Below are 24734 nucleotides of genomic sequence, written 5' to 3' on the forward strand. Positions count from 1 at the left end.
ACGCTTCCTCAGTAGCCAATAGAGAAGAGAAACAACGCAGCGCTTCCCCGAGTTCCGGGGTAGACTGAAGATGGCGGCCGCTGACAGGGGCTGGTGGTTGTGCGAGTTACTGAGGTGAGGAGTTGGTGGGCTCGCAGGTTTCTGTATTGCAGTGGTATTGTCCGCCCATGCAACTGAAGTTCGCGGGGAAGGGCTTTCTTTGTCACGTAGCTACACTGTTTTCTTAAAGCCAGTGAGCGGCTCTTTCACTTTGGTGTCTTCTTAATAGACTGGAGCCGACTGGGTTAAAAAATATTCATGCTAAATATTTCAGTTTACCTCCTTCGCCTGCCCCACTGTTTGCTGAGGGCCTGAGTTTCCGTCCCTGTTTCAGCTTTTTCTTTCTCTTGTTTGCACTCCAATTCATCTGTAAAATTATTCGTATTTGGTCATTTTCCTTTATTATGGAGCCACGAATCATTTTCCAATCTGTCATGTCTGTCTTTTTGGTAAAGAAGAATCTGGATCTTATTTCTCACGCCTTAGTTTCTCCTTGTTCACTCACCAGAACTGTCGTCGTTAACATGTTATTTAAATGCAAAGTTTATGTTGAATCCCCTGCTTCTTGACCGTCCATTGATTTTTATTTCTGATTAATGTAAGAATAGTTAATATAAAATATTATTGCATTTATCTTTGTTACTCAGGTAATAAACTGTTTCTTATAGAAAAATTAGGAAATAGATGAGCAAAAATGAAAATTCACTAAGAATGCTACCCATTGGGAGATAACGGCTATTAACATTTGAGTGAAAAAATTTCTAGACGTTTTCCCCACACTTGTTATTGAAATAGTACTATATTTTACTTGTCTTGTCCTACACTAATAAAACAGAAGGACCTAGTCTGTACTACCTAACCAGTTCTTTTAACACCTGCATACAAGGTGTGGCAAAAGTAGGTTTACAGTTGTTAGTATGGAAAATAATACAATAAATAATAATACAAGAATAAACTGTTTTACACACTCACAATTGTAAACCTACTTTTGCCCCCTCCCGTTTTAGTTCAGGTTGAAAATTTATAATTAACAAAATAGCATCTTGAAGAGCAGTATTTATGTATTCTCTCCAAAATTCAGGTACTCTGTTCATTTTTGTCCCTTCTACTTCAAATTCTATAATGATTTTTTAAAACATTTTGAGCAGGAAAGTTTATTTTCAGAGCTTTCATATCCCTCCCTTTCATTTGAAATATCCCTAATTCAGTGCTTTGCACATTGTAATGGCTAAATAAATGTTTGCTGAATGAATAACTTTTCTAGTTCTGTAGAGTATCACAGAAAAATATCCCCAACTATCTGAAAAGGCTGTTACAATATGCTCCCTTTTCCTAGTATATATCTGTGTGAGTCTGCATTTACTTTAAATACTTGAAATAAAACAACATATCACTACAGGTTGAATGCAGAAGCAGACACAAGAAGCCACTATCTTCTGTTAAGCTAGACATCAAAGAGATTTGCAAAATAAAACATTGACACCCTTACTAATTTTCCTTTTTTGTTTTGGAAAATACAGGGTTATTTAAAATAAAAATGTTATAGGTCCCTGCCAGGTAGCTCAGTCGGTTAGAGCATCATCCCCATACGCCAAGGATTTAGGTTTTTATCCCTGATCAGGGCACATACAAGAATCAACAAATGAGCCCTAGCCGGTTTAGCCTAGTGGTTAGAGCGTCATCCTGTAGACTAAAGGGTCGTGGGTTTGATTCCAGCCAAGGGCACATACCTGGGTTGCAGGCTTGATCCCCGGTCAGGGTGCCTGCGGGAGGCAACCAATTGATGTGTCTCTCTCAGGTGGATGTTTCTCTCCCCCCCCCTTCCACTCTCTATGAAAAGCAATAGAAAAGAGCATCTACCCATGAACCTGGAGTTCACAGTTTCATTCCCAGGTCAGGGCACATGCCTGGGTTGTGGGCTCATTCCCCAGTAGGGGGCCTGCAGGAGGCAGCCGATCAATGACTCTCTTTCTAATGTTTCTGTCTCTCCCCTTCTCTTCCTCTCTCTGAAATCAATAAAAACATTAAAAAAAAAAAATAAGAATCAACAAATGGATGCATAAATAAGTGGAATGACAAATCATTGTTTTTCCCTCAAAATCAATAAAAAAAAATTTAATAATTAAAATGTTATAGGTTTACATGTAATGGATTCGTCATTTTTAAATTAATTCATAAATATTTTTTTAAGTCCTCAGCTTTCATTTCTAATATGTTAAAAAAGTGGTAGATATAATCAGTTTAAACCAGTGGTTCTCAATAGGGGTGATTTTGCCCCTGCAGGACATTTAGCAATGCCTGGAGACAGTTTTGATCGGCAGGATATTATTGGCATCCAGTGGATCAAGGCCAGGAGTATGGCTAAAAATCCTATAATATATAGAACAACCTCCACAACAAAGAATTGTCTGGTCCAAAATATCTGTAGTGCCAAGATTGGAAAAACCTGATGTAAACAAAATCTGTATGAGGTCTTCAGTAATTTTTAAGAGTATAAAGGTGTCCTGAGACCAAATCTTTTTATTTTTTAAATCCTCACCAGAGGATATGTTTATTGATTTTTAGAGAGAGAGGAAGGGGGAGAGAGGGATAGAGAAACATCAATGTGAGAGAAACATCAATTGGTTGCCTCCTGTACATACCTGGACCAGGGATTGAACTGGAAACCTTTTGGTGTACGGAATGATGCTCCAACCGAGTCACCCAGCTGGAGCAAGACCAAATAATTTTAATAAGTGAAATACCTCTTTAAGTAATGGGCTTGATCACAATAAGGAAATCCCACATGAGAAATTTATTTCAAAACTGAGTATCATTGCCCTGGCCGGATAGCTCAGTTGGTCTGAGCATCGTCCCAATACGCCAAGGTTGCAGGTTCCATCCCTGGTCAGGGCCCATACAAGAATCAACCAATGAATGCATAAATAAGTGGAACAACAAATTGATGTTTTTTTCTCTCTGTCCCTCTTTCTAAAATCAATAAATAAAAAAATTTTTAAAGCTGAATATCAATATTTATTTTCTAAAGAATTTGTGTGTTCTCTACTTATGGATAGTGAAAAGTATGTAACTACACACTATATGCCCACATTTGGTTTGATCATTAAGCAGCCCAGAGTTCAACTTGCTGATCAGTACTATGTACAGGCTTAGAACCTGTATATCTATTCCCCACCAGCCTGTCTTCTCTCCCCGCAACATACTTTAACTCTGTATTTACTCTGTTCCCTGACTTTTTATTTAAGTCTTAGTATTTTACTGTTTTCGTGACTTACAAGTCCCTCAAATCCGTAAGTGTAGGCACAGTATTACAAATACTAAGGTAAGTACCGATCCTAAGAGAGAAATACAACTTGAGAAATTATTTCAACATAATTTAAGAAACATCTAAGGAGGTAATAAGATTTTGCATTCAGTCAATAGATATTATATGCCTTCTCTCTGCCAGGTATTATGGGATATGGTGGTGAACAAGTTTGGGTCCTTGCCTTTGCAGAGCTTCAGTTGACATGGCAATAATAGAGAGCCTTTTAGCAGTGAGTGTGGGAGTGAGTTTACTAATGTGCATGAGGTAAAATATTAGTGGGTTTTTGGCAGCTCATTCAGAGGCAAATAAGGGAAGGCAGTGATTTTAGGGTCATGTAAACAGACCAAATGGAGAAATTAAAATTCTGTTCCGCTTACCTCAGAAATTGTTCTACTTGATGTGAAGTGAGAAAATAAAAATGACTTACTATCTCACCAAACTTTTACCTAATGGAATATTGATCATTAAATAAGACATATTTTGCCTTGGCCAGTGTGGTTCAGTTGGTTGGGCATTATCCTGTGCACCTAAAGGTTGCCAGTTTGATTCCCGGTCACAGCACATGCCTAGATTGCAGGCTGATTGATATTTCCCTTTTTCCCTCTCCCTTGCTCTCTAAAAATCGATAAACTATTCTTTAAAAAAAGAGAGAGAAGAAGACATATTTTGGGGGGGGTTACATATTATCATTTCGTGGGTCAGATGATATTACTAATGTCTTATTGAGATTAATAATTAAATCTTTCTTAATCCTTTAACACATATATTGAGTTAGGAGAAAGGTGGCTCAACATTGATCTTTTAGTACTAATTAAGAAGAAAAAATAAATTGCTAACATTACTGTAGAGACTGGAATTAAAGGGGACTTAAACTTTTGTCACTAGATATTTTGTAGCATTAGAATTTTAATAATTGAGTACTTCGTTAGCAGACTCCCAAGCTATAAAAATTTTCTCTGCTACTAATATATAAAGCAGATATGTAAAGGTAGACTTTACTTTGTCGTCCTGTTTTTAATGGGCATTATATCAGTTTTCACCTTTTCCCTCTTGTTTCAGGTTTTTTTATTCATTATTCTTCCCTGGGCTAATTGTATGTGGAAGTTTATGTTTGTGTTTGGTCTTTATCCTTTGGGGAATCAGAGTGCTACTACAAAGAAGGAAAAACTCAGCATCAACTGGCAAAAAAGGGAAAGATCAAATGGTGATTGCGTTTTTTCATCCATACTGCAATGCTGGCGGCGGAGGAGAAAGAGTTTTATGGTGTGCATTAAGGGCCCTGCAGAAAAAGTAGGTATGCATCTTTCTTAGCTAATTTGCTATATTAACATTTTTTTAAAAAAATCATTACCCAGAATTCATCTTTCTCTAATACCTTATTCATAGCCAGGAATTCATTTTTTAACTATTCTTCAACAAGGAAATACTTCTCTCATATGCCAACCTGCCTCACAAGATCCTATTGAACTTTAGTTGCTATGATAAAAAAATGGAAAGTATCTGCTCTTTTATGGCATAATTTAAACTAGTCATCTTGGAAGAGTGTATGGAGAAGAGATTGGATAATAAACAGAAAGTACTGTGGTGCACTTTTAGTCAGTGATGGCATACCCAAAATAATCTTTATGAAGCATGTATTTGATTCTAATTCTGATATTATTATCAATTGGATAGTCTTAAGTAAGTTACCATGTTAGAAAGAATATGGTGTTACACATCAGTTAATGTTTTAGGCTTTTTTTTCTCCCCACCTCATCCCCAAAATATTTATGATTCCCTTTTAGAAAGGAAAAAGCATAGTAAAATGCAGGTTTCATTATTATTTTATCATATATGGAAAATTATTACCTTTCCACGGTTATTCTGCTTCCTGTCACATGCCCTTCATTTAGTTCCAAAGCTTTCACAGGGTATAGCTGTACATTTCTATATTCTTGGCCCATCCTGGCTTCTAGCCACCACCCCTGTATTTCCTCTTCCATCTTCCATAAGTCCCTAAATCCAAAGAATTTTCTTAAATCCAGCTTACTTCCCACTACCTTGCAGCCCTCGCTACCTTAATCTGTACTATTCTTCTTATAACTCTGTGTATTACCTTTGTCTCTTAAGGAGATTATCTAACTCTGGAAGGCAGTGGTAAAGTTTTATATCTGTACACATACTCCCCACAAACCCCTATTACTCCTAACTCACCTACAAGAAAAAAAATCCAAGTAATTAGTATGACACAGGAGATACTTTTTCATCTTGGCTTTGCCCCATTTTGTTTCTCATCCCTCTCTGCTCTTTCACATCTACTGTGTTCCAGCATACTGAACTGGGAGCATCATGCTTTCTCTAGATTCCTTGTCTTTGCATATAGTGTTCCCTTTTTTCTGAAATAATCTTTTTCTCTTCAGTTAATTTCTACAAGTCTGTCCTGACTCAGCATAAGCTACAGTATACTTTTCATTCGATCTAGCAATATTTATTGGGAACCTACTCTGTTTCAGGCACTATGAAGAGTTAAGAGTAAATGGTGAACAAGATAGATCAAGTCCCTCTTGTAGACCTTAGATTTTAGTTGAGAGACAGAAGATAATAAGCAAAGAAGAAAAATATCAAATGGTAAGAAGTGCTATATAAGAAATTAAAATAGGAAAATATAGTGTTTAGATTGTGCAATTAGGGAAATTCTTTAAGGAAATACTTTTGAATGACAGAAGTAGCTAACATTTACTGAGCTTTTACTATGTGCCAGGCATTGCTTAAAGAATATTTTACTTGTGTTAACTCACTCAGTCCTCATGACAATCTTGTGAGGTTGTTACTATTATTCAGACAGACAAGGAAACTGAGTTACTAGAGCCCCTGTTCTAAACCCCATGTTATACTGCCTACCTTATGAAAAGATAGTGACGATGAGAAAAGAGAATTCAAGGCAGAGGGAACAACTACTGCAAGCTTCCTAAGACTGAAAGAACAAGGCTTGTACAAAGAAAGGACTGCCAGTTTGGCTGAACGCTGGTAGGCAAGGGAGAAAGTAGAAGAGGACGTTCCAGAGGGAGGCAGGACCCAGGTTACACAGGGCTTGAGTGAACAGGGTAAGAAGTTTAGATTTTATTCTAAGTGCTGTGGAAAATCATGTGAGGATTGACGACGTTAGAAACATCTAAACCTTTAGAGAATTTTTATGAGTTTATTTCAACCAAACTGACAACATATGCCAGGGAGCAAGATTCCAAATGCTTCCAAGAAATGAGTTTTCAGCTTCTTTTATGCATTTGGAATTAAGGGGGGACCTTAAGGAGGATTACATGAAGGTGAGAAAAAAGGAGGTACAGGGTAGTTAACAAGATTATATGCTCTTGAGGATAGTCACCATTTAGAAGGAGGGGTCTGAAAAGAGGCATTTCAAAGAAGCATTAACCTAGATGCACAGAAATGATGGACAGGGCTGGCTTAAGGCAAAGATAAGCCTTTTAGTAAAGAGGTTATATGCCTGGGGCATGACTGACTACCCACCATGACCTGTCCAGTTAGGAATTTATAATCAGATCACCCTGTGAGGTTACTTTCCATAGAACCCCTTTTTCAACCACAGGGTTTTAAGCAGAGAGATGATATTCTGATTATATGTTGCTGCATAACAAACTACCTTAACATTTAATGGCTTAAAATAAGACTGTATTATTATTTCTCATATTTAGGGGTTGATGGGCCCTGTTTGGAATCCCTCATACTCATACATTACAGTTAAGTGGCAGCTTTGCCTGGAGTCATCTGAAAGATTTTTCACTCATATCTGGTTCCTGGGCTGAGATAACAACAGCTGGGGGCCATTGGGCACCTCTGTCACCTGGCAGCCTCTGTATGTGACTACCTTGGGCTTGCACACAACATGGAGGTCTCGAGATAGTTAGACTTCTTGTATGACCGGTGACTCCCCTAGAATAAAATAGAAGCAGTATAGCTTGGGTCCAGAAACTGAAACTGTCACTCTTGCCATATTTTATTGGTAAAAGCAGTCTCAGAGCCCAATGTTATTCCAAGGGAGGGAACATAGATCCCACCTGTTAATGGAAAAGTGGCCAAGACTTGTAGCCATCTTTAAGCTACCAGAAATGACATTCCTTTTTACATTTTAAAAGGGTCATTCTGGATGCTGGGAGGGGACTAGGGAGGAGCAGTTAGATGCTCCTCCTATAGCCTTCCACAGCGTACTGTGGCTGTCTTTATCAGTACATATCATGCAGTTTTGTAGCTTATATTTCTTTTCTCCACTGGACTGAACTCCTTGAGGATAAAGACTCTCATCCTTGAATCCCCAGAATCTAGTAGCTCATACTAGGTACTTAATAACTTTTATGACTTAAAGAATAATGACAAACACAATCAGAGGGAGGCCAAAGCATTAAAAGTCATAAGAGTATACTTTTATATATTTCTATTATAATTATATATTTAATTGCATTGCAGACACAAGATCTAGCTTTTAAAACCTTTTTGTATTTCTCAGATAACACTAAGAAATGCTTTAGCATTATGATTCTACTTAAAAATATCTTTAGTGAATTTTAATTCATTTATTTTATTAATATTTTACTACCATTTTTATGCTGAGAAAGTTGTCAAAATAAAATTTTTTAATATTTCTTGAAAATGAAACGTCTCATTCATAAATCAGTTTTTGTTTGTGTCTGCTCTATGCTAAATTTAGTGGAGGAGACAGCAAAGAACTAGAAGACTCATTTGAAGGACTAACATTTTAGTTGTAGGGCAGGAAAGAATGAGGTCAGTAGTCCAAATGCAATGAGTGGAAAACATTTTTTTTAGTCTAAAAATGAGCTTAAAATTGTAAGAAAAAAATATCTACAACTTTTTGCTTGATTTTAACCTAAACTAATGAAATTCTTAACTATTGTATTCTACTTTAGGTATCCTGCAGCAGTTTATGTTGTTTATACTGGTGATGTTAATGTCAGCAGTCAGCAAATACTAGAAGGTGCATTCAGAAGATTTAACATCAGATTAAGTCACCCAGTGAAGTTTGTTTTCTTAAGGAAACGCTACCTTGTGGAAGATTCACTCTATCCTCACTTCACACTGCTGGGCCAAAGTCTAGGATCCATCTTTCTTGGCTGGGAAGCTCTGATGCAGTGTGTTCCTGATGTTTACATTGATTCAATGGGATACGCTTTCACACTTCCTCTGTTTAAGTATTTAGGCGGTTGCCGAGTTGGAAGCTATGTTCATTATCCCACTATCAGCACTGACATGCTCTCTGTAGTGAAGAATCAAAATGCTGGATTTAATAATGCGGCCTTCATTACCAGGAATCCTTTTCTCAGCAAAGTAAAGCTCATCTACTACTATTTATTTGCTTTTATTTACGGACTTGTTGGTTCTTGCAGTGATGTAGTCATGGTCAATTCTTCTTGGACACTAAATCATATTCTGTCACTGTGGAAGGTTGGGCATTGTACTAACATTGTTTATCCACCTTGTGATGTACAGACATTTCTGGACATTCCCTTACAAGAGAAAAAGATGAACCCAGGACATTTACTGGTTTCTGTTGGCCAGTTCAGACCTGAAAAGAATCATCCTTTGCAGATAAGAGCCTTTGCTAAATTGTTGAATATGAAGAAGACTGAGGCACTTCCTTCACTTAAACTTGTCCTCATTGGAGGTTGTCGTAACCAAGCTGATGAATTTAGGGTAAACCAACTAAGGAGGCTTTCTGAGGAGCTAGGAGTTCAAGAAGATGTGGAATTTAAAATAAATATTCCATTTGATGAATTAAAGAATTACTTGTCTGAAGGAACAATTGGTCTGCATACCATGTGGAACGAGCATTTTGGGATTGGTGAGTTTGTCCTTTAACTTGTTTGGTGCTATGAGATGTACATTTTAGGTTGTTTTGATAAAATAATAATACTCTGGAAATTTTTCTATTTTATATATAAACTCAGATACAGAGAGGTTTAGAACGTGCCCAAGTTCAGTCACAAACAGTTAAGAGATAGAGCCCACATTGTAACCCAGATAGCCCCTGCTCTGAACCACCACATTATTTTCTCCCTACCTACCCCAGTCTACATGCTGGTACAGACTCCTGGGCCCTACCCTAATCCCACTGAAGAACCAAGTCAATCTCTGGGAGGGGCCCAGGAGTAGGTATTTTGGTAAAGTTCTTTAAGTGATTCTGTTTTGCATCAAGCTGAGAACCACTCTCTTCAGTTGGCCACCTCACAGAAATTCATAGCTGCTTTTATTGATTCTGTTCTCATTATGGGAATGGGCTCTCCTTTTCTTTCTGCCAAATCCCATTATAAGTGTTTAACTTAAATCTCCTTGCCCTTCAATTTAGCTTTATTCCAGCACAAATTACTTTTCTCTGACCTCCTGTTATGTACACATTTTGGTATAAAATCAAGTACTGTTTTGTGTCTGATTTGGTTCAACATATGTCTCAAGTGCCTACTTGTGCCTTGTACTGCTAGGTGTTAGGGGAAAATAGAAAACCATAAAAGTGAAGTTTCCTGCACTAAGGCTACAATTTCTCTTATATTCTTTTCTGTCCCTAGTTAGTAGCACAGTACTAAGTTCAGACATACAGCAAGAACTTGCTGATCCAAACTTTCTGCATGGAGTCTTACTTCCCATGCTTCCTGCCACAGTTTATTGAGCATTTACTGTGCCAGGCACTGGGGTGGGTGCTGGGATTCACTGTGAGGTAGGAACTGCTCTTACCTTCAGAGGCTCACAGCTCTGTGAGTGATACAGACAAGTTAAACAGTCATTAACTGCACAGTGTGCTGAGTGCTCTGCTGGGGCAAGTGCAGGATGATAGGAAAGCACCTAAGAGAAACACCTAACACAGACTTGTGAGGTCAGGGAACAATGCCCAGGCAATGATGTGACACTTAGGCTGGGACCTGAACAGTAATTAGAAGATAGCCATGCAAAAGAGGGGAGGGTAGTTAACAAAGGGTAGATACAAGATGGTGACAGGCATCACAAAAGGAGCTTTAGCAGGCACATTCAAGGGACATGAGTTCAGTATGGCAAGGAACAGCAAGACAATGGAGGAGTGACCTGTGGCCAGATCACATGGCCACGTTAAGCCAGTGGGAAAAGATAGATTTTAAGTATTGGATTTAAAAGCTTTCTGTTTCCTAGATTTCACTGTGGCTGCAATATGGGGAATAGATTGGTGAGATGAGAAGCAGGAAGAGAAAGACTAGAAAGGCAGGAAGATGAGTTGGGCTGCTACAGCAAACTGGATGAGAGGTGTTGGCACTCCAAACTTGGTAGGTGAACACACCAGCAAAATTCTGAAGAAGGATTGAGCAGGATTTTGCGATTAATTGGATGTGTTAAATGAGGGACAAAGAGGAGTCAGAGACAACTGCCTAGGATTTTTAATTTGGATGACTGTGTGAATGGTGATGGCTTTTACCGAGAGAGGGCATCCAAGAGGAGAGGCAGTTAATGAGCCAAGTTTATAGCATGTAGAGTTTGAATTGTCTGAGGGACATGTACATGTTTGCATCCAGCAGGCACTTATATATATGAGCCTGAAGTACAGGAGAGGGACCTGATCTGGGAATACAGATTGAGGATTTTGTTGTCCAGGTAATTCTGCAGGCCCCGCGGATATGGGTAAGATTGCCTACAGAAAGTGTGTAGAGACCCATAGTACAAATTGCTGAGAACAGTAACAGCTCAGAAGTGGGCAGAAGAAGAGGGGCCAGACAAGCAGAAGAGAAGAAATGGGGGGAGGAAGAAAACCAGTATAGTGCAGTGTCGTGGAAACCAAGGAAGAGAGTGTGTGGGGAGGAGGAGTAAGGGCAACAAGTTTCCATGCTTCCCAGGTGCGGGGCCAGATAAGGAAGTCACTGGTGACCTGGGCAAGAACAGTTTAATGGAGAAGTGGGAGCAAGAGTTGAATTGTGGTAAGTTGAGCATTGAGTATAGGTGAGCAAGTAGAGTGCAAACCACACTTTTCAGAAGTTTATGTGTGAAAGGGAGAAGAAAGATGAGACAATAGCAATGGAAGGACTTATGACCTGAAGAGGTGGAAAATCCTGGAGAGAAGGGATAAAATTGATTAGACTGAGGTCTCTGAGAAAGTATAAAGGAATGGTGCCCAGACATGAACAGAATATTATGGTATAATCCATATTTTTCAAATAAGAACTCAAATTATAACAGTAGCAGAAAATTCTGTTCCATAGAGATTTTACCAGTGTCCAAGGAACAATTTTAAGGATTTCATTTCTTTACTGTGCATCTAAAATATCAGTTCTCTAGTCAACTCACTTTCTAAAGGCCTTAATTTTCTTTAGAAACACGGTTAAGAAACGCTGGCTAGAGTAACTTTTATCCTTACCTACATTATTTGGCAGAAACTAACCAAAACTTTCATTTAGTTCACTGCTTTTGGGCACACAGTATCAAGTTTTCCAAAAATCCAGGCTTATTACTGATGAGCATCGGTAATAATATGCCTCACTGAGATGGCTTTTTTCTTTTTTTCTCCTAATGCTCTAATTTGAACTGTGATATTTTTGCTTCTGATATCTTTTTACTCCTTTTATGTTTCAGTACCCATTAATTATCTACCAATTTGCTAACTTCTCTAGTCTTCTACTTTATTATCCACAGCATATCTATTTTAAATAGACTGTTCTTCCAGCTACTTGTCTGTTTTAATTAAGAACAAAGCAGCATTATTGTGAAGGTTTGAAAATTAAAAACCTTAAAATGATTTTATTTTGCACCATGGAGGTTAAATGAGCAAATTCATAGACATAGACATATAATTAAATTTCTCATAAGTCTCTTAAAATATTTAAAGGTTCCTGCTCTTTCTTGTTCTTATGAATATATTCAAAACTTTAAAAACTACATGCTTTTGTTTTTTCCTCAGGAGTTGTTGAGTGTATGGCAGCTGGCACAATTGTCCTTGCACACAATTCAGGGGGCCCGAAGCTTGACATTGTCATTCCTCATGAAGGGGAAGTAACTGGATTTCTGGCTGAAAGTGAAGAAGGCTATGCCAAGACTATGGCTCATATTCTTTCCATGTCTGAGGAAAAGAGACTCCAAATCAGAAATAATGCTCGTGCATCTGTAAGAAGATTCTCTGATCAGGCTTTTGAAGTGACATTCCTATCATCTGTGGAGAAGTTATTTAAATAATGCCAAATCTGTACAAATTAAAGATATTTAAGTAAAATAGGCAAAAACCTTCACATGTTAATATTTTTCTAAATTCATTCCCTCTTGTAATAAAGTCAGCATAAGCAATGTTCTTTAGATATAAAGGAAAACTATTTATTTCAAGGGAAAAAGGCAAAATTACCTAAATAGAAAAGGTAACCTTATATGTTTAAATGTAAAAATTTAGATTAGTGCTTGGTCTCAAAATCTGAAAAATATGGATCTGAAAGAAAAAAAATGAACAATCTTAATTTTGGTATAGTCCGTATTTTTCAAATCCCATTTGTCAAATCACTTTTTACTTTAGTAACCAGGAAGGAGAATTTCCTTTTAGAAAAAAGGAAATGTTGAAAGAAAAGTGGATGACTGATAATTGATTAGTACTTTAGAATTGTTCTGACATTTTTGGAAAGAACATAGAAAAATTCTGGTACATTTATATTTTAAATGGTATTGTAGAGGACCTTTTTTGAATATATCTAATGAGTTTCTTAAAAGAAAAAAGAAACTTCAAGCAGGCTTAATCATATTCTAAAAATCAAAAGATGACTGACTGCGATTGCTCTCTGGGTGTGCATAGGCATGTAGAGGTCAAGGTACTGCCAGTAATCTTTTCCATAACTAAGTATTTGTGAAAATAGTTTTTTGTTTAGTGCTGTCAGTATATTTGTATGAGCCTTTCATTATTCCTTAACATTTCCACATCTCAGAAGCTAGAAGTTAGCTGTAAGTCATTTAGGAGGTCTGAGTAAGAACATCACAATTACTTGTTTTTCCAATAGTGATGATGTAGCATACAGATCCATGTACACAGTCCCTACGATCAGCATTGTGCATTGTAAGATGACAAGGTGGCGTTCTAAAGAGAGCACTGGGCTAGCTGTTAGCATACCTGAGCCGGGCCTCAGCTTCATCATTTTACAAACATTGATCTTTTGACATTAAAGCTTTTCCTTAATCTTTCTGAGTCTCATCTATAATTCTTCATCTATAATCTGGACATCATGATCCCTGTCCCCACTCCCTTTTCGAGTTTTGATACTAACATAGAAAATATGTGAAGGTACTTTGAAAATTATAAAAGTTACTTTAATTAAAGGTAACCGCTTTGGCCAGGTGGCTGAGTTAGAGTGTCATCCTGTATACCAAAAAAGGTTGTAGGTTCATTCCCCATTCGGTGTGCATACGAGAGGCAACCAATCAATGTTTCTCACATGGATGTCCCTTTCTCTCCTCCTCCCTCCCCCGCTTCCTGTGTCTCAAAAATAAAAAATAAACATATCCTTGGGTGAGGATTTTTTAAAAAAGTAGCAATGTATAGTAAATATCTTCTGTAATCCTATCTTTATCACTGCATTAGGACCCTGTGTAGATTCTTGGTTACTAAGCCAGTAGCTAGGAATCAGTATTATTTAGCAGGACTTCTAAATATCTAGCATTGTAAAGTGAATATATGTATATGCGCAGCATGGCTATAGAGACATACAACTTTTGGCATTTTCTGCATACATAGTCAGTTCCTTCTAGTTCAGTGAATTGACCTCCTTCCCAGTCTGATACCTCTTTGTGTTAGGGGCACATTAAAGAGGTATGTTTTTCCTTTTCAGTCTTCTCTCCATTCATGATCCAGCCGTTTTATTATCTACTCCCAATCACATTGTTGATTTGTCTGCAGTTAGATCAAAAAGCAGCAAAACCGAGTCCCAGGATATTCTGACACACCAACGTAGCTTTGTGTTGGAGATTATTCCATTTATAAAAGAAAGACTGGCAGAGCTGGAAGGAATGCTACAAATTCTCTAGTCCAGTTTTCTTTTATTTTCAACTTTACAGATGAGCAGTTTAAAGAATTTAGACTCCTTCAGTATCACAAAGCTATTTAATGACAAAATCAGGATGAAAACCTGCGTGTTCCCAGCCCAGTGCTATCTCATTTCTTACACCTAGTCTTTGAGGTAGGACTCATACCATTGTCCATTCCATCTACCCAAAGAAAATCATGGGGCAAAGACAAAGAAACTGAAATAGAGCATGAGTAGCGAATGTAGTAAGGAAGGATTCTGAAATTCCATGAAACATTTTTCAAGCTTGTTTCTTCAGAACTATTTTTATCAAAAACATTGGAAAATATAAATTGCATATATGTTTACTTTGATGTTCCTAATGTGGTTTTTCTGTTTTGTTTTTGTTTTCTGAATGATTGATACCATGAAAAGTGTCAGAACAATATGTCAGCTACTATCTGGAGAAGGTCTGAGGGACTATTCCTATAAGACACTGCTTTTGAGTGTGCTGTCTTTTGAACCCACAGCAGTATCGATTCACATTCTTATTTCCAGTTGTGCATGTTTGTTGAATAGTAATCTATTTGTATCTAAATATGATCTAAAGAAGTAATTTTCATTATCTTGGATACTCTTCCCAGTAATGATAGGTTTATACCCCTCATGTACTCTTCCAATTCTGAGTTATTTATCTATCTACTAATATTTCAAGCTTCACATGCCAAGAAAAAAATTTTTTAAAGGGGAAAAAAAATTTTAAGGCAAAACAAAACCATCTTGTCTCGTACCCAAGAAGAATAGGTTGACAGGTTTTTAAAATAACTTTTAAAAAATATTTCATTACTTTCTACATCTATAAAAAGGAAGCTATTGTAATATTTATCATATTGTCCTGTGAAAATTAAGTGAGTCAAGAGTATCTTTGTAGAGTTTTGATAACACAGGCATACAGTATGTGTTTGTAATGTTAGCTTATCTTTAATGTCACAATAATTAGAGAAGCAATTCTCAAGCTTTTTGGTCTCTATATCCCTTTATTGAGAATTTTAAAGAGGTTTTGTTTAAATTGGTTATGTTTATCAATAATTACTATGTAAGAAATTAGAGTTGAAAAAAATAAACAGTAATGTTTACATAAGTAAGAAATAATGCATTGTATGTTAAAGTAAATAATATATTTTAGTAAGAAATAACCATATTTTCTCTCCCCCAAGAAATTAATGAAAAGAGTGGTGTTATTTTATATTTTTTACATCCTCTTAATGTCTGGCTTCACAGAAGACAAGCAGATGCCCATATTTGCTTCTGAACTCAATCTGCCACAGTACGTTCTTTCGGTTGAAGTATATGAAGAAAATCCAAACTCACATAGATATGTAATTGGAAATAAAAAGAATGTTGTGAAAGAAAAAGAAAAATTAAATAAAATGAATATTTCAGACATACAAAACATTTTTGTGAAGCAGAGCTTCATATACTTTTTAAATAATTTTCAGGGTATTTTACAAAATCACCTTGTAGACAAAATTATGAGATAGGGGCCAGTATGATTATCAATGCTTTCAGAATATTTATTTAATTATGTAAATGTACCCTAGACTCCAGAACTATGATATGAATAGAGTATGTCAGTGCTAAATCTGTTAGTGGATACAAAAAAAGTTACTACTAAAGGGGTTCAGAGCAGAACTCCCCAAGATGTGTTACTTTGGCATGTGAATTATTTTGAGATGAAGGCAATCGGGACCCTGCAGGCCCACAAGAAACTTTTACCTCTCCCTGAAAGAATTTAAATTTGAGGCCTTGCCCATAATAAAAGTTATCACCAGAAATAACGTTTTATGACCTATCTATAGGGCAGGGCAAGCTTATAATTACTGAACATCTGCTCTTATGCCCTGCAAATGACCTTGCTCCCCTCTGAAGCCCCAGGGTGCCTTACTGAAACCTTAGCTCAGAGTGCCATGTCTACCTCACTTTCCCTTTTTGTCTCTGAACCTCTCCTGTATGTAGGATTCCGTACATACATGTGTAATTAAATTTGGTGGTTTTCTCTTTTTAATCTGTCTCACATAGATTTAATTATTAGACCAGCTGAAAGAACCTTGAAAGGTAGAGGAAAGTTTCTTCCTCTCCACACTTGTGTAAAACCACAAGAAGTTCTGCAAATACTAGAATCAATTATACCCCTAAAATTTATCATACCTCTCCTACTGTTCCTATGCTACCTCTTTTTCTTCTTTCCCCACCCTAAATCTAAGGCCAGCTTTCATGATGGGGAAGTATCAGTTCTAATGCTCTAGTGCTTGCTTCGACTATATGTAAGTGTTATAAGACATTTAGAAGGAAAGTTAAGACTTGATACTCTTATTGGTACCATTTAAAGAGTGATCAGTTTGATAGCTATCATACATAAAGACGCATGATTTTTCTAATGAAATTTATTCTAAAACCACATGCAGGTTTGATTAATAGTTTCACTTTAACAGATGCAGCCAAGCCTAAAAGCAGAGAAACGGAATCAGAACTGTGTCTCTAGAACATGATTTAGGTAATGTGTGTAAGATGGGTAAGATGAATTAGGGGCTGAAGCAGGTTGAAAAACCTTGCAGATATGTATACTTATCACAATGAATTTACAGCAGAGAACTCAAAATCTTTGAATGATAATCAGGCTTGGTGGCTATTACCTAAAGGAGACTTTAGCCAAGTATTCTGCCATTGGAGCAAGCCTAATATCCTTAAATATTGACCTTAAACATTCATTCCTTTTATTTTTCTTGCATACTATAATTGACTGCTCTTTGGATTTTTTGGATTTTTAGGAACTGTGTTGCATTTCCCATGCTTTCAAACACTGTTCAGACAGAATGAGGATCACCTGAAGACACCGGCAGATTAGATATGTCTGAACCAGATAATGTCCTAAAAGTAAATTAGATATGTATACACCAACCACTGAAAGAGGTGTAGAATTATTGATGCTCTAATCCCTCAGGGTATATGTTACTACCTAGTTTGAAGTTAACAGAATGGTGAGAAAATTTTAAATATTCCCAGCTTCATGATGTGACCACATTGAGCACTCTCCCTAAAAGTAGAATCTAACTCTATACACCAAACTTAAGAGGAGTCCCCTCAAACATCACCAGGAAAGTAAAGGCATAAAGACTAGACACATCCCACAGTTAGAGGAATCCTGATACACGCATTCCCCACAGTTAATAAAATTATACCAAATGGAAATACTAAGCAGACCTTAGAAATAATCTGACCAACCCCTCTTCATCTTTGTTTTCTTGTTTCAGCAGTATCAATGTGCAACTTTGGTTTCATTTTTATTATAGAGCAGATATTTCAGGCAGAATTCTACCACTCAGAAATAGAACAACCCTGCCCTGGCTGGTGTAGCTCAGTGATTGGAGTGTCAGCCTGTGCACCGAAGGGTCGCAGGCCTGATTCCTTGTCAAGGGCTTATACCTGGGTTGCAGGTTCGATCCCCAGCCCTGGTTGGGGCCAGTGCGGGAGGCAGCCAATCAATGTTTCTCTCGCTCCCCCTCCCTCCCTTCCACTCTCTCTAAAAAAAAAATTAATGGAAAAAATATTGTTGGGTGAGGAATAACAAACAAAACAAAAAAAGAAATAGAACAACCCTGTCCTCCATAGCAGCAGGTAAATCAACAATATCTACTAAGCTTCAGGCAAATGTTCAACACTGGGATTGCTACAATCAATACAAAAACGTCTTGTTTCCTAACAAAAAGTTTACATACAGTCTTACTGAGGAAATTGTATTAGCATTTATTTACTCATTTAGGAAACATTTCTGGCATTATGCTAAGCACTACATATAAAAAGACCATTATAAGAGTTTATAACCTATACATTTGAAACTGTCAGAAAATAATTCAATAAAACATAATAAAATTATTATTTGGTGTACAATTAAACATATGCTGTTCCTCTCTTTGCTCAATTGCCTTACTCCTATGTCAACATGAGCTTTTTAAAGTATACTCAATATAACAAGAAATTTCAAAATCACGGTTTTATAAAATGGCAGATTCCTTATTTTAAATGAATATTTGTTTTCTATCATTGTCTTAACATTACCACAAACTAAGTTAAAAACAACACACATTTATTATCTTAGAGTTCTGTAGGTCAGAATCTAAAGTGGATTTCACTAGGCTAAAATCAAGGTGTTGGCAGGGTTTGGGGGGAAAATCCTTTTCCTTGCCTTTCCCAGTTTCTAGAGACTGTCTGCTTTCTTTGGCTTTGGCCCTTTCCCCTCCCTGACTTCAAAGCCAGCAGCATCAGTCCAACTCCCTCTCGTGCCACCATTTCTCTCTGATTATACAGTCTCCCTCTTCTACTTTTAAAAACTCTTGTGATTACATTGGGACCACCTGCATAATTCAAGAGAGCATCCCTATTTTAAGGTCAGCTGATTAGCATCATTAATTTCATCTGCAACTTTAATTCCCCTTTGCACTTAATATATTCACATTTGGGAAGGGGGAGGCATATTACTCTGCTTACCACATATATTATATGAAAGTTTTAATAGAAATTTTAAAGTAAAAAGATTAGTTTCTACACTCAAAAATTAGTTCTATCATCTATATTTAGAAAGAAAAATAAGTAAATCCTTGGGTTTACTGGAAAAGCCTTATAATAAATGAGTATCTATGACTTGTACCCAAAGAGATGTTATAGTTAATTGATACTAACTTACTGCTTAAGAAAAAGTACAATAATCACACTTATATTTTTACTGGTTGTTGATGTTCCTTGTTCTTCATCAACAATAAAACTTTTGCCATTGGATGGAGTAGAAATATTCTCCAAACCTTCACTTAATTCTGCACATTTCTGCATGCCTATCCCCTTAATCCTAACTTCTCAGTGTCCTTAGAGGAACCGGAAGCCTCTTCTTTTTCCCCCTCCTCTTTGGAAGTAGTGAGTTTTTCCAGGGATTCTACTACTTCATTTCTCAACTCATCTTCAGATTCTTCAAAATTTCTGAAATAAACAGTAAAAATCAACTTCATGATATCAAAACACTCAAGAATACATGTGAAAATTAGTTCCCCTTCTCATGTTCCACCCCTACTTTAACAATATGAAAGTTACATTTTCAGTCAGGTAATAAATTATCATACCAGTCTGGTTTTTCTAAGAAAGATAACCAATGTTAGGAGAATCGGTATTCTGTTTAGCTGGACTTGTATTCAACAGCCTTTATTATATTTATTAATACCCATCTACTCTAATGTGTAAAAAGAGGCAAGAAGACCAAAAAAAAAAAAAAAAAAGGCATATATTGAGCCCTTACTATATGCCAGTCACTGATCAAGAGCACTTTACACACTCTGTTTCATCTACTATTAACAAAACTTGAGGCAGACATTATCATCACCAAAATGTGCCCAACGTCTCACAGATACTAATTAGTAGGAACAGGAATTAAAATTGTGTCTAAGACTGTAACACTGATACATTTAGAAGGGAAGAAGTCAAGGGACCAAGAAAACCATCTCGAAGATCACTAATATTTAAGTCACAAGTGAAGTAGACTGAGGAAGAGCTGGTAAGAGCCAAGAATGTTTATTATGGAACAGAAGGGAGCAGAGAGTTTCCAGAAAGAGGGAGCAGCCAAATAGGATGAAGACTGAGAAATGACAATCAGACTTGGCAATTTCAAGATAATAAATGACCTTTGTAAGAATATTTCAGAGTGCTATGCGGCAGGAGCCATCAAGAACGCAATGAGAGGTAGGAAAGTGGTAACAATGAGGTTAAACTCCTCTGAGGGGGCAGGGGGCAGGCAGCTCTGAAAGGACAGTGTTACCTCCAGAACATGGGGGCTTGTTTTTCTTGGTGTTTTTCAAGAGGAGGGAGATTTGGGCATGTTTATATGCTGAGAGAAAGTAGGTAATAGACATCAAAAATATAAGGAAAAGGTCACTGAGAAAAGGGCTCGGAGTTAGAGCACCTGTGCAAGGATGGGCATTCAGTCAAAAGAGAGTTTTTCCTCTAAGAAGGAAGACAGGAGAGAGGAGATAAGCACTCATGTGGACATAGAGAAGCAACTAGACAATCAAGATGATTCTACCTACACACCACATACTGTACTGTCTCTGTTAATTAGGAGGCACAGTCATATGACAACAGCAACAGCAAGGTGGATGGGGGTGAGTGCGAAAGGCTAAAGGTTTGGAAGGAGCTTGACCCATCATAGGATTAGCAGATATCACAGAGGTCCCCATTAATATTGGAGATCATAAATTTGGGATGGACCAGGAATTAGAGCTGCTGTTTGTTAAGCTATATTTACTGAGGTGTGTGGTTACACAAGACCCTCCCTTTGTCCTCATTCCTCTACATTTTAAACAAAGATGTGTCTAGGTGTGAATTTCTTTTCAATGTGCCTGCTTGGTTATTGTTTTATTTCCCAGATATCATGATTTATGCCTCTCGATAATCATAAAAAGTTCACTGCTCAAGTGCTTTGAGTGTTGCTTTTCCCTGTTCTCTCCTTCTGGAACTCTTTTTAGATATATATTGGAACTTCATGCCTCTTAACCGCTTTTACCTTTTCTACCTTTTTTTTTCTCAGGTAATATCTTCCAGTTACTAATTCCTTCATTAACTGTACCTATTCTATTTTTTAAACTGTCAAATTTTAATTTCTATTGGTAGATTTTCTCACTTCCAGAAGTTCTATTTGGTTATCAAACCTGCCTGCTCTTTTTTGATGGATCTGCTTTTTTCTCATGTTTTCATTTATTTTAATTAAATAATTTTAAATATTCAATATAAATTATTATACAAATATTAAATATTCATAAAATAATTATCTGAAGTTCACTAGGGTCTAATTCAGCTCTTTGTTATCTCTCATAGTGGAATCTGTTTTTAAACAGAGATGACTGCTGAGTCATCTTCAGCAATGCTTTAGTAAGAAAACTCAGTGTCACCTGGGCTGAAGTTTTATCTCTCCAGTGTGTTTTATATTTACTACTTCTAGAGATCCCAGAGTATTCTACTGAATAACATTCTACTTAGCTATCTTCTATGTATCAACAACAGTGTTTGAACTTTATACTTTCATTTAGGCATCTGGATATGACCTACTTACGTATCATCATCATCAGATCTTGGTTCTGGTTGTCTCTCATCTACTTCAATGCCAGAGGCCATGTCCACCTTCCCCTCATTTTCTTTAGGAAGCCATTGTTTTAATGTTCCCACTGTTAAAGAAATGACAGAGAGGTTAAAGCATCCCAGTCAATACACCAGATGAAGGGTGTGTACCAAAAATCCTATAATGAACATCAAACATAATGGTAAAACCTTTGAAAGGTTTTTAAACAAATAAGACAGGGATGACAATTAACACTCCAACTATTTTCAGCATTATACTGAAGCTAGTAGGCAACACAATAAGACAAGAAAAAGTGAGAGGAATAGGATCAGTGACAAAGAAAACTCAAAACACACACAATTTTATCTTTTTTGGTGGTGGGGGTGGATTTATTGCTGTTATTTAAAATGTAATTTTTTTCTCTCTTGGAAAACAGATCAGACAGAAGATAATACAATATTTTGTTTCCTTATGGCAATGCGGCATCCTCTCAATAACTTGATAAGACGTACTTTTATTTTATACACCAATAGCAAATAAAATGTTCTCATAAAATGACACAATGTTTTCTTACCCTTAAAATTTATATTTTACAGGTATAAATTATAATAAGAACTATTTTAGTCCTTTCTAAGCATATATTTTTCATCTTATTACTTTTTTATACTCATAAAAAGAAAAATATAAGTGAAACAAATTGGATAAGATATAACTAAAATTCCTCACATTCAGAGTCTTACTCCTCTGAATTACTTATTCTTTTACATCTCAGTTAAACTTTTATGGATCCTGATTCAAAGAGACCATAATAAAACAATGAATGAGACAAACAATTCTGAGTGACTTTTTAAGTCATTGATGTCTGTGTGTTTTTTTATGGTAAAAAATACATAACACAAAGAGGAAAACCTATTTATTAATGAAAAATATAACACGTATAAAGAAAAAAATACATAACAAATTTATCCACTCAATTTTTAAGTTAACAGTACTGTGTTATTAAATATGTGCATATTGTTGTACCATCTTGCATGACTGACACTTTATTCTCATTGAACAACAATTCCTCATTTCTCACTCCCTTCAGCCGTTGGAAACCACCATTCTACTTTCTGTTTCCAAGAATATGACTATTTTAGATACTCCATGTTAGTGGAATCATGCAGTATTTTTTTGTGTGATTAAGTTATTTCACTTAGCATAATGTCCTCAAGTTTCATCTATGTTGTAGCATATGACAGGATTTTCTTTTCTTTTTTTAAAGGCTGAATATATATATATACCACATTTTCTTTATCCATTTATCCATTGATGAGCATTTAGATTACTTCCACTTCTTGGCTATTATAAACAATGCTACAGTCTACATGGGTGTGCAAAAATATCTTCTGAAGATCTTGCTTTCAATTCTTTTGGAAATATACCCAGAAGGAGACTTGCTGGATCATATGGTATTTATTTATTTATTTATTTATTTATTTATTTATTTATTTATTTATTTATTTATTTCGGAACCTCCATACTGTTTTCTATAATGGCTGCACTATTTTATTTTATTACTTTATTTTTTATTTTTTTGGAAGGGTACCAAATTACCTTATTTGAAGGAATGGTACAAATGAAAGAATATAAGTAGATGATTTGATACAACTTATAGAAAAGGTAAAGGTGACTCCAACATGTATATACTGCTTTAGTGACCAGGGAAGTCACTCCCATGGTTGTGGGAAGCCAGCCTAAGGCTTAATTCTCATCACTGTCTCCCAGAGTGTGCACTTCAAACAGATACTCTGACATGCCAAATTGGGTCAGGGGAGAGGGCATCTTGTACAAATTGGTTATATGGTCACCCAGTCTTTGATGGGTTTCACCTCCTCATTCAGGTAATGATTCTCAATGAAGTCACACAAATAGAGGTGGTTTTTGTCAATGGCCAGTTTGTGCAATTCCGATAGTGACTGATTCACAGGTTTTTCCAAGTGTAACACGCATTCCATTGCATTCAGACCATTCTCCTAGTCTTCACAGTCTGGTTTCTTGATATCCTGAAGGAAGATTCCGCCATCTCTTTGGATCTGCAGCTTCATCAGTTTCTCAGCGTGTTCCCTCTTCTTGTGAGACTGGTGAAGAAAATATTTGACAAAGTTCTTCAAAGCCACATCTTCACGGTAAAAGTAGTTAAACATGGGCAGATGTAGGAAGCGTAGAGTTCCAGGTTGATCTGGTGGTTGCTGGAGGCCTCTGGGTCCTGGTGTTAGTTCTGGTGCACCTGCGAGGATGCAGGTCTGTCATCATGGTAGTCCGTCCTCATGGGGGGTGGCTGAGGAGAGGCAGCAGCAGAGGTGGCAGCTGAGCACACTGGGGCAGTGGCCTGGGGCCCTTGGTTTGTCCAAAGGTGCTATGAGGAGGTGGTGGAAGACTGGATATGAGTGGCTGGCTGGGATGGGGAAAGAACACCGGCTCAGTCCAAGCATTGTTGAAGCAGGAAATCCCAGTGACTCTCTATGAAGACTGTACAGCTGCACTATTTTACAATTTCACCAACTATCTGTACACAGGGTTCCAACTGTACTATATCTTTGCCAACAGTTATTATATTCTGGTTTTGATAGCAGCCATCCGAATGGGTGTGAGGTGATATCTCTTTGAGGTTTTGACTTAAATTTCCCTGATAATTAGTGATGTTGAGCATCTTTTCATACGATTGTCATTGATGTCTGTTTTTTTTCTACCTAATTTCAACTTCATTACAATCAAGAGCATTATTGAGATAGATTTTCTTTTAAAAATCCACAAAAGAAACTAAAAGAATTCACAAAAATTGAAAGTGCTGGTTTCTTAAAATTATTTAGAACTAGACTACTTTCAACTACCACTTTGGGAATTCTGCTATGTCTATATTAGTTAGCTTTTGCAGAATAATAAACCACTATGTAACTTAGTGGCTTATATTTTGGTTACAATTCTGCAGTTAGGTAACTTGGGCTGGGCTCAGTCGGTTAGCTCTTCTGGTATCAGCTGGGCCCAGACATGCATCTGCAGTCACTTGCCAGGCCAGCTGCAGGCTGGTTGGTTTAGTACAGCCACACTTGGATGGCTTGTCTCTTTGTTCCACATGGTCTCTCATTTTCCAGCAGACCAACCCAAGCTAGTTGAGAGCTAGACAGGGTTCCAAAGGGAAAGAAGGGAAGTTCCTTGAATACTCAGACTTGGTACACCACCACTTCCATTGCATTCTACTTAC

The 24734-nt window shown here is 36.8% G+C and overlaps 2 protein-coding genes and 1 pseudogene across 4 annotated transcripts in view; 1 reads left to right on the top strand and 2 right to left on the bottom strand.

The window, feature by feature from the left end:
- The first annotated feature begins 13 nt into the window (after positions 1-13).
- ALG11 (ALG11 alpha-1,2-mannosyltransferase) lies at positions 14-13518 on the top strand. Of its 2 annotated transcripts, none has more exons than XM_081129851.1 (4): positions 14-114; positions 4406-4636; positions 8263-9194; positions 12264-13518. In XM_081129851.1, exons 1-4 carry the CDS (start codon positions 71-73, stop codon positions 12533-12535), a joined length of 1479 nt encoding a protein of 492 aa, XP_080985977.1. In that variant the 5' UTR covers positions 14-70; the 3' UTR covers positions 12536-13518. The 2 variants fall into 2 exon arrangements, with proteins under 2 accessions (XP_080985977.1, XP_080985978.1); XM_081129852.1 differs by having other exon boundaries at positions 52-114; positions 4490-4636.
- Positions 13519-15779: 2261 nt separating this feature from the next.
- Positions 15780-24734, bottom strand: part of NEK5 (NIMA related kinase 5) — a 96249-nt gene continuing 87294 nt past the window's right edge. Inside the window, 3 exon segments of the mRNA XM_081129850.1 lie at positions 15780-19241; positions 19244-19365; positions 21485-21596. Of these exon segments, the coding sequence (XP_080985976.1) occupies positions 19075-19241; positions 19244-19365; positions 21485-21596 (401 nt within the window). The 3' untranslated portion in view covers positions 15780-19074.
- LOC308553536 (ferritin heavy chain pseudogene) lies at positions 23234-23801 on the bottom strand (annotated as a pseudogene). The gene has a single exon. The product of its transcript is annotated as a ferritin heavy chain pseudogene (transcript).

Source organism: Miniopterus schreibersii, assembly GCF_964146895.1.
Source record: "Miniopterus schreibersii genome assembly, chromosome: 2".
Classification (NCBI taxonomy): Eukaryota; Metazoa; Chordata; class Mammalia; order Chiroptera; family Miniopteridae; genus Miniopterus; species Miniopterus schreibersii.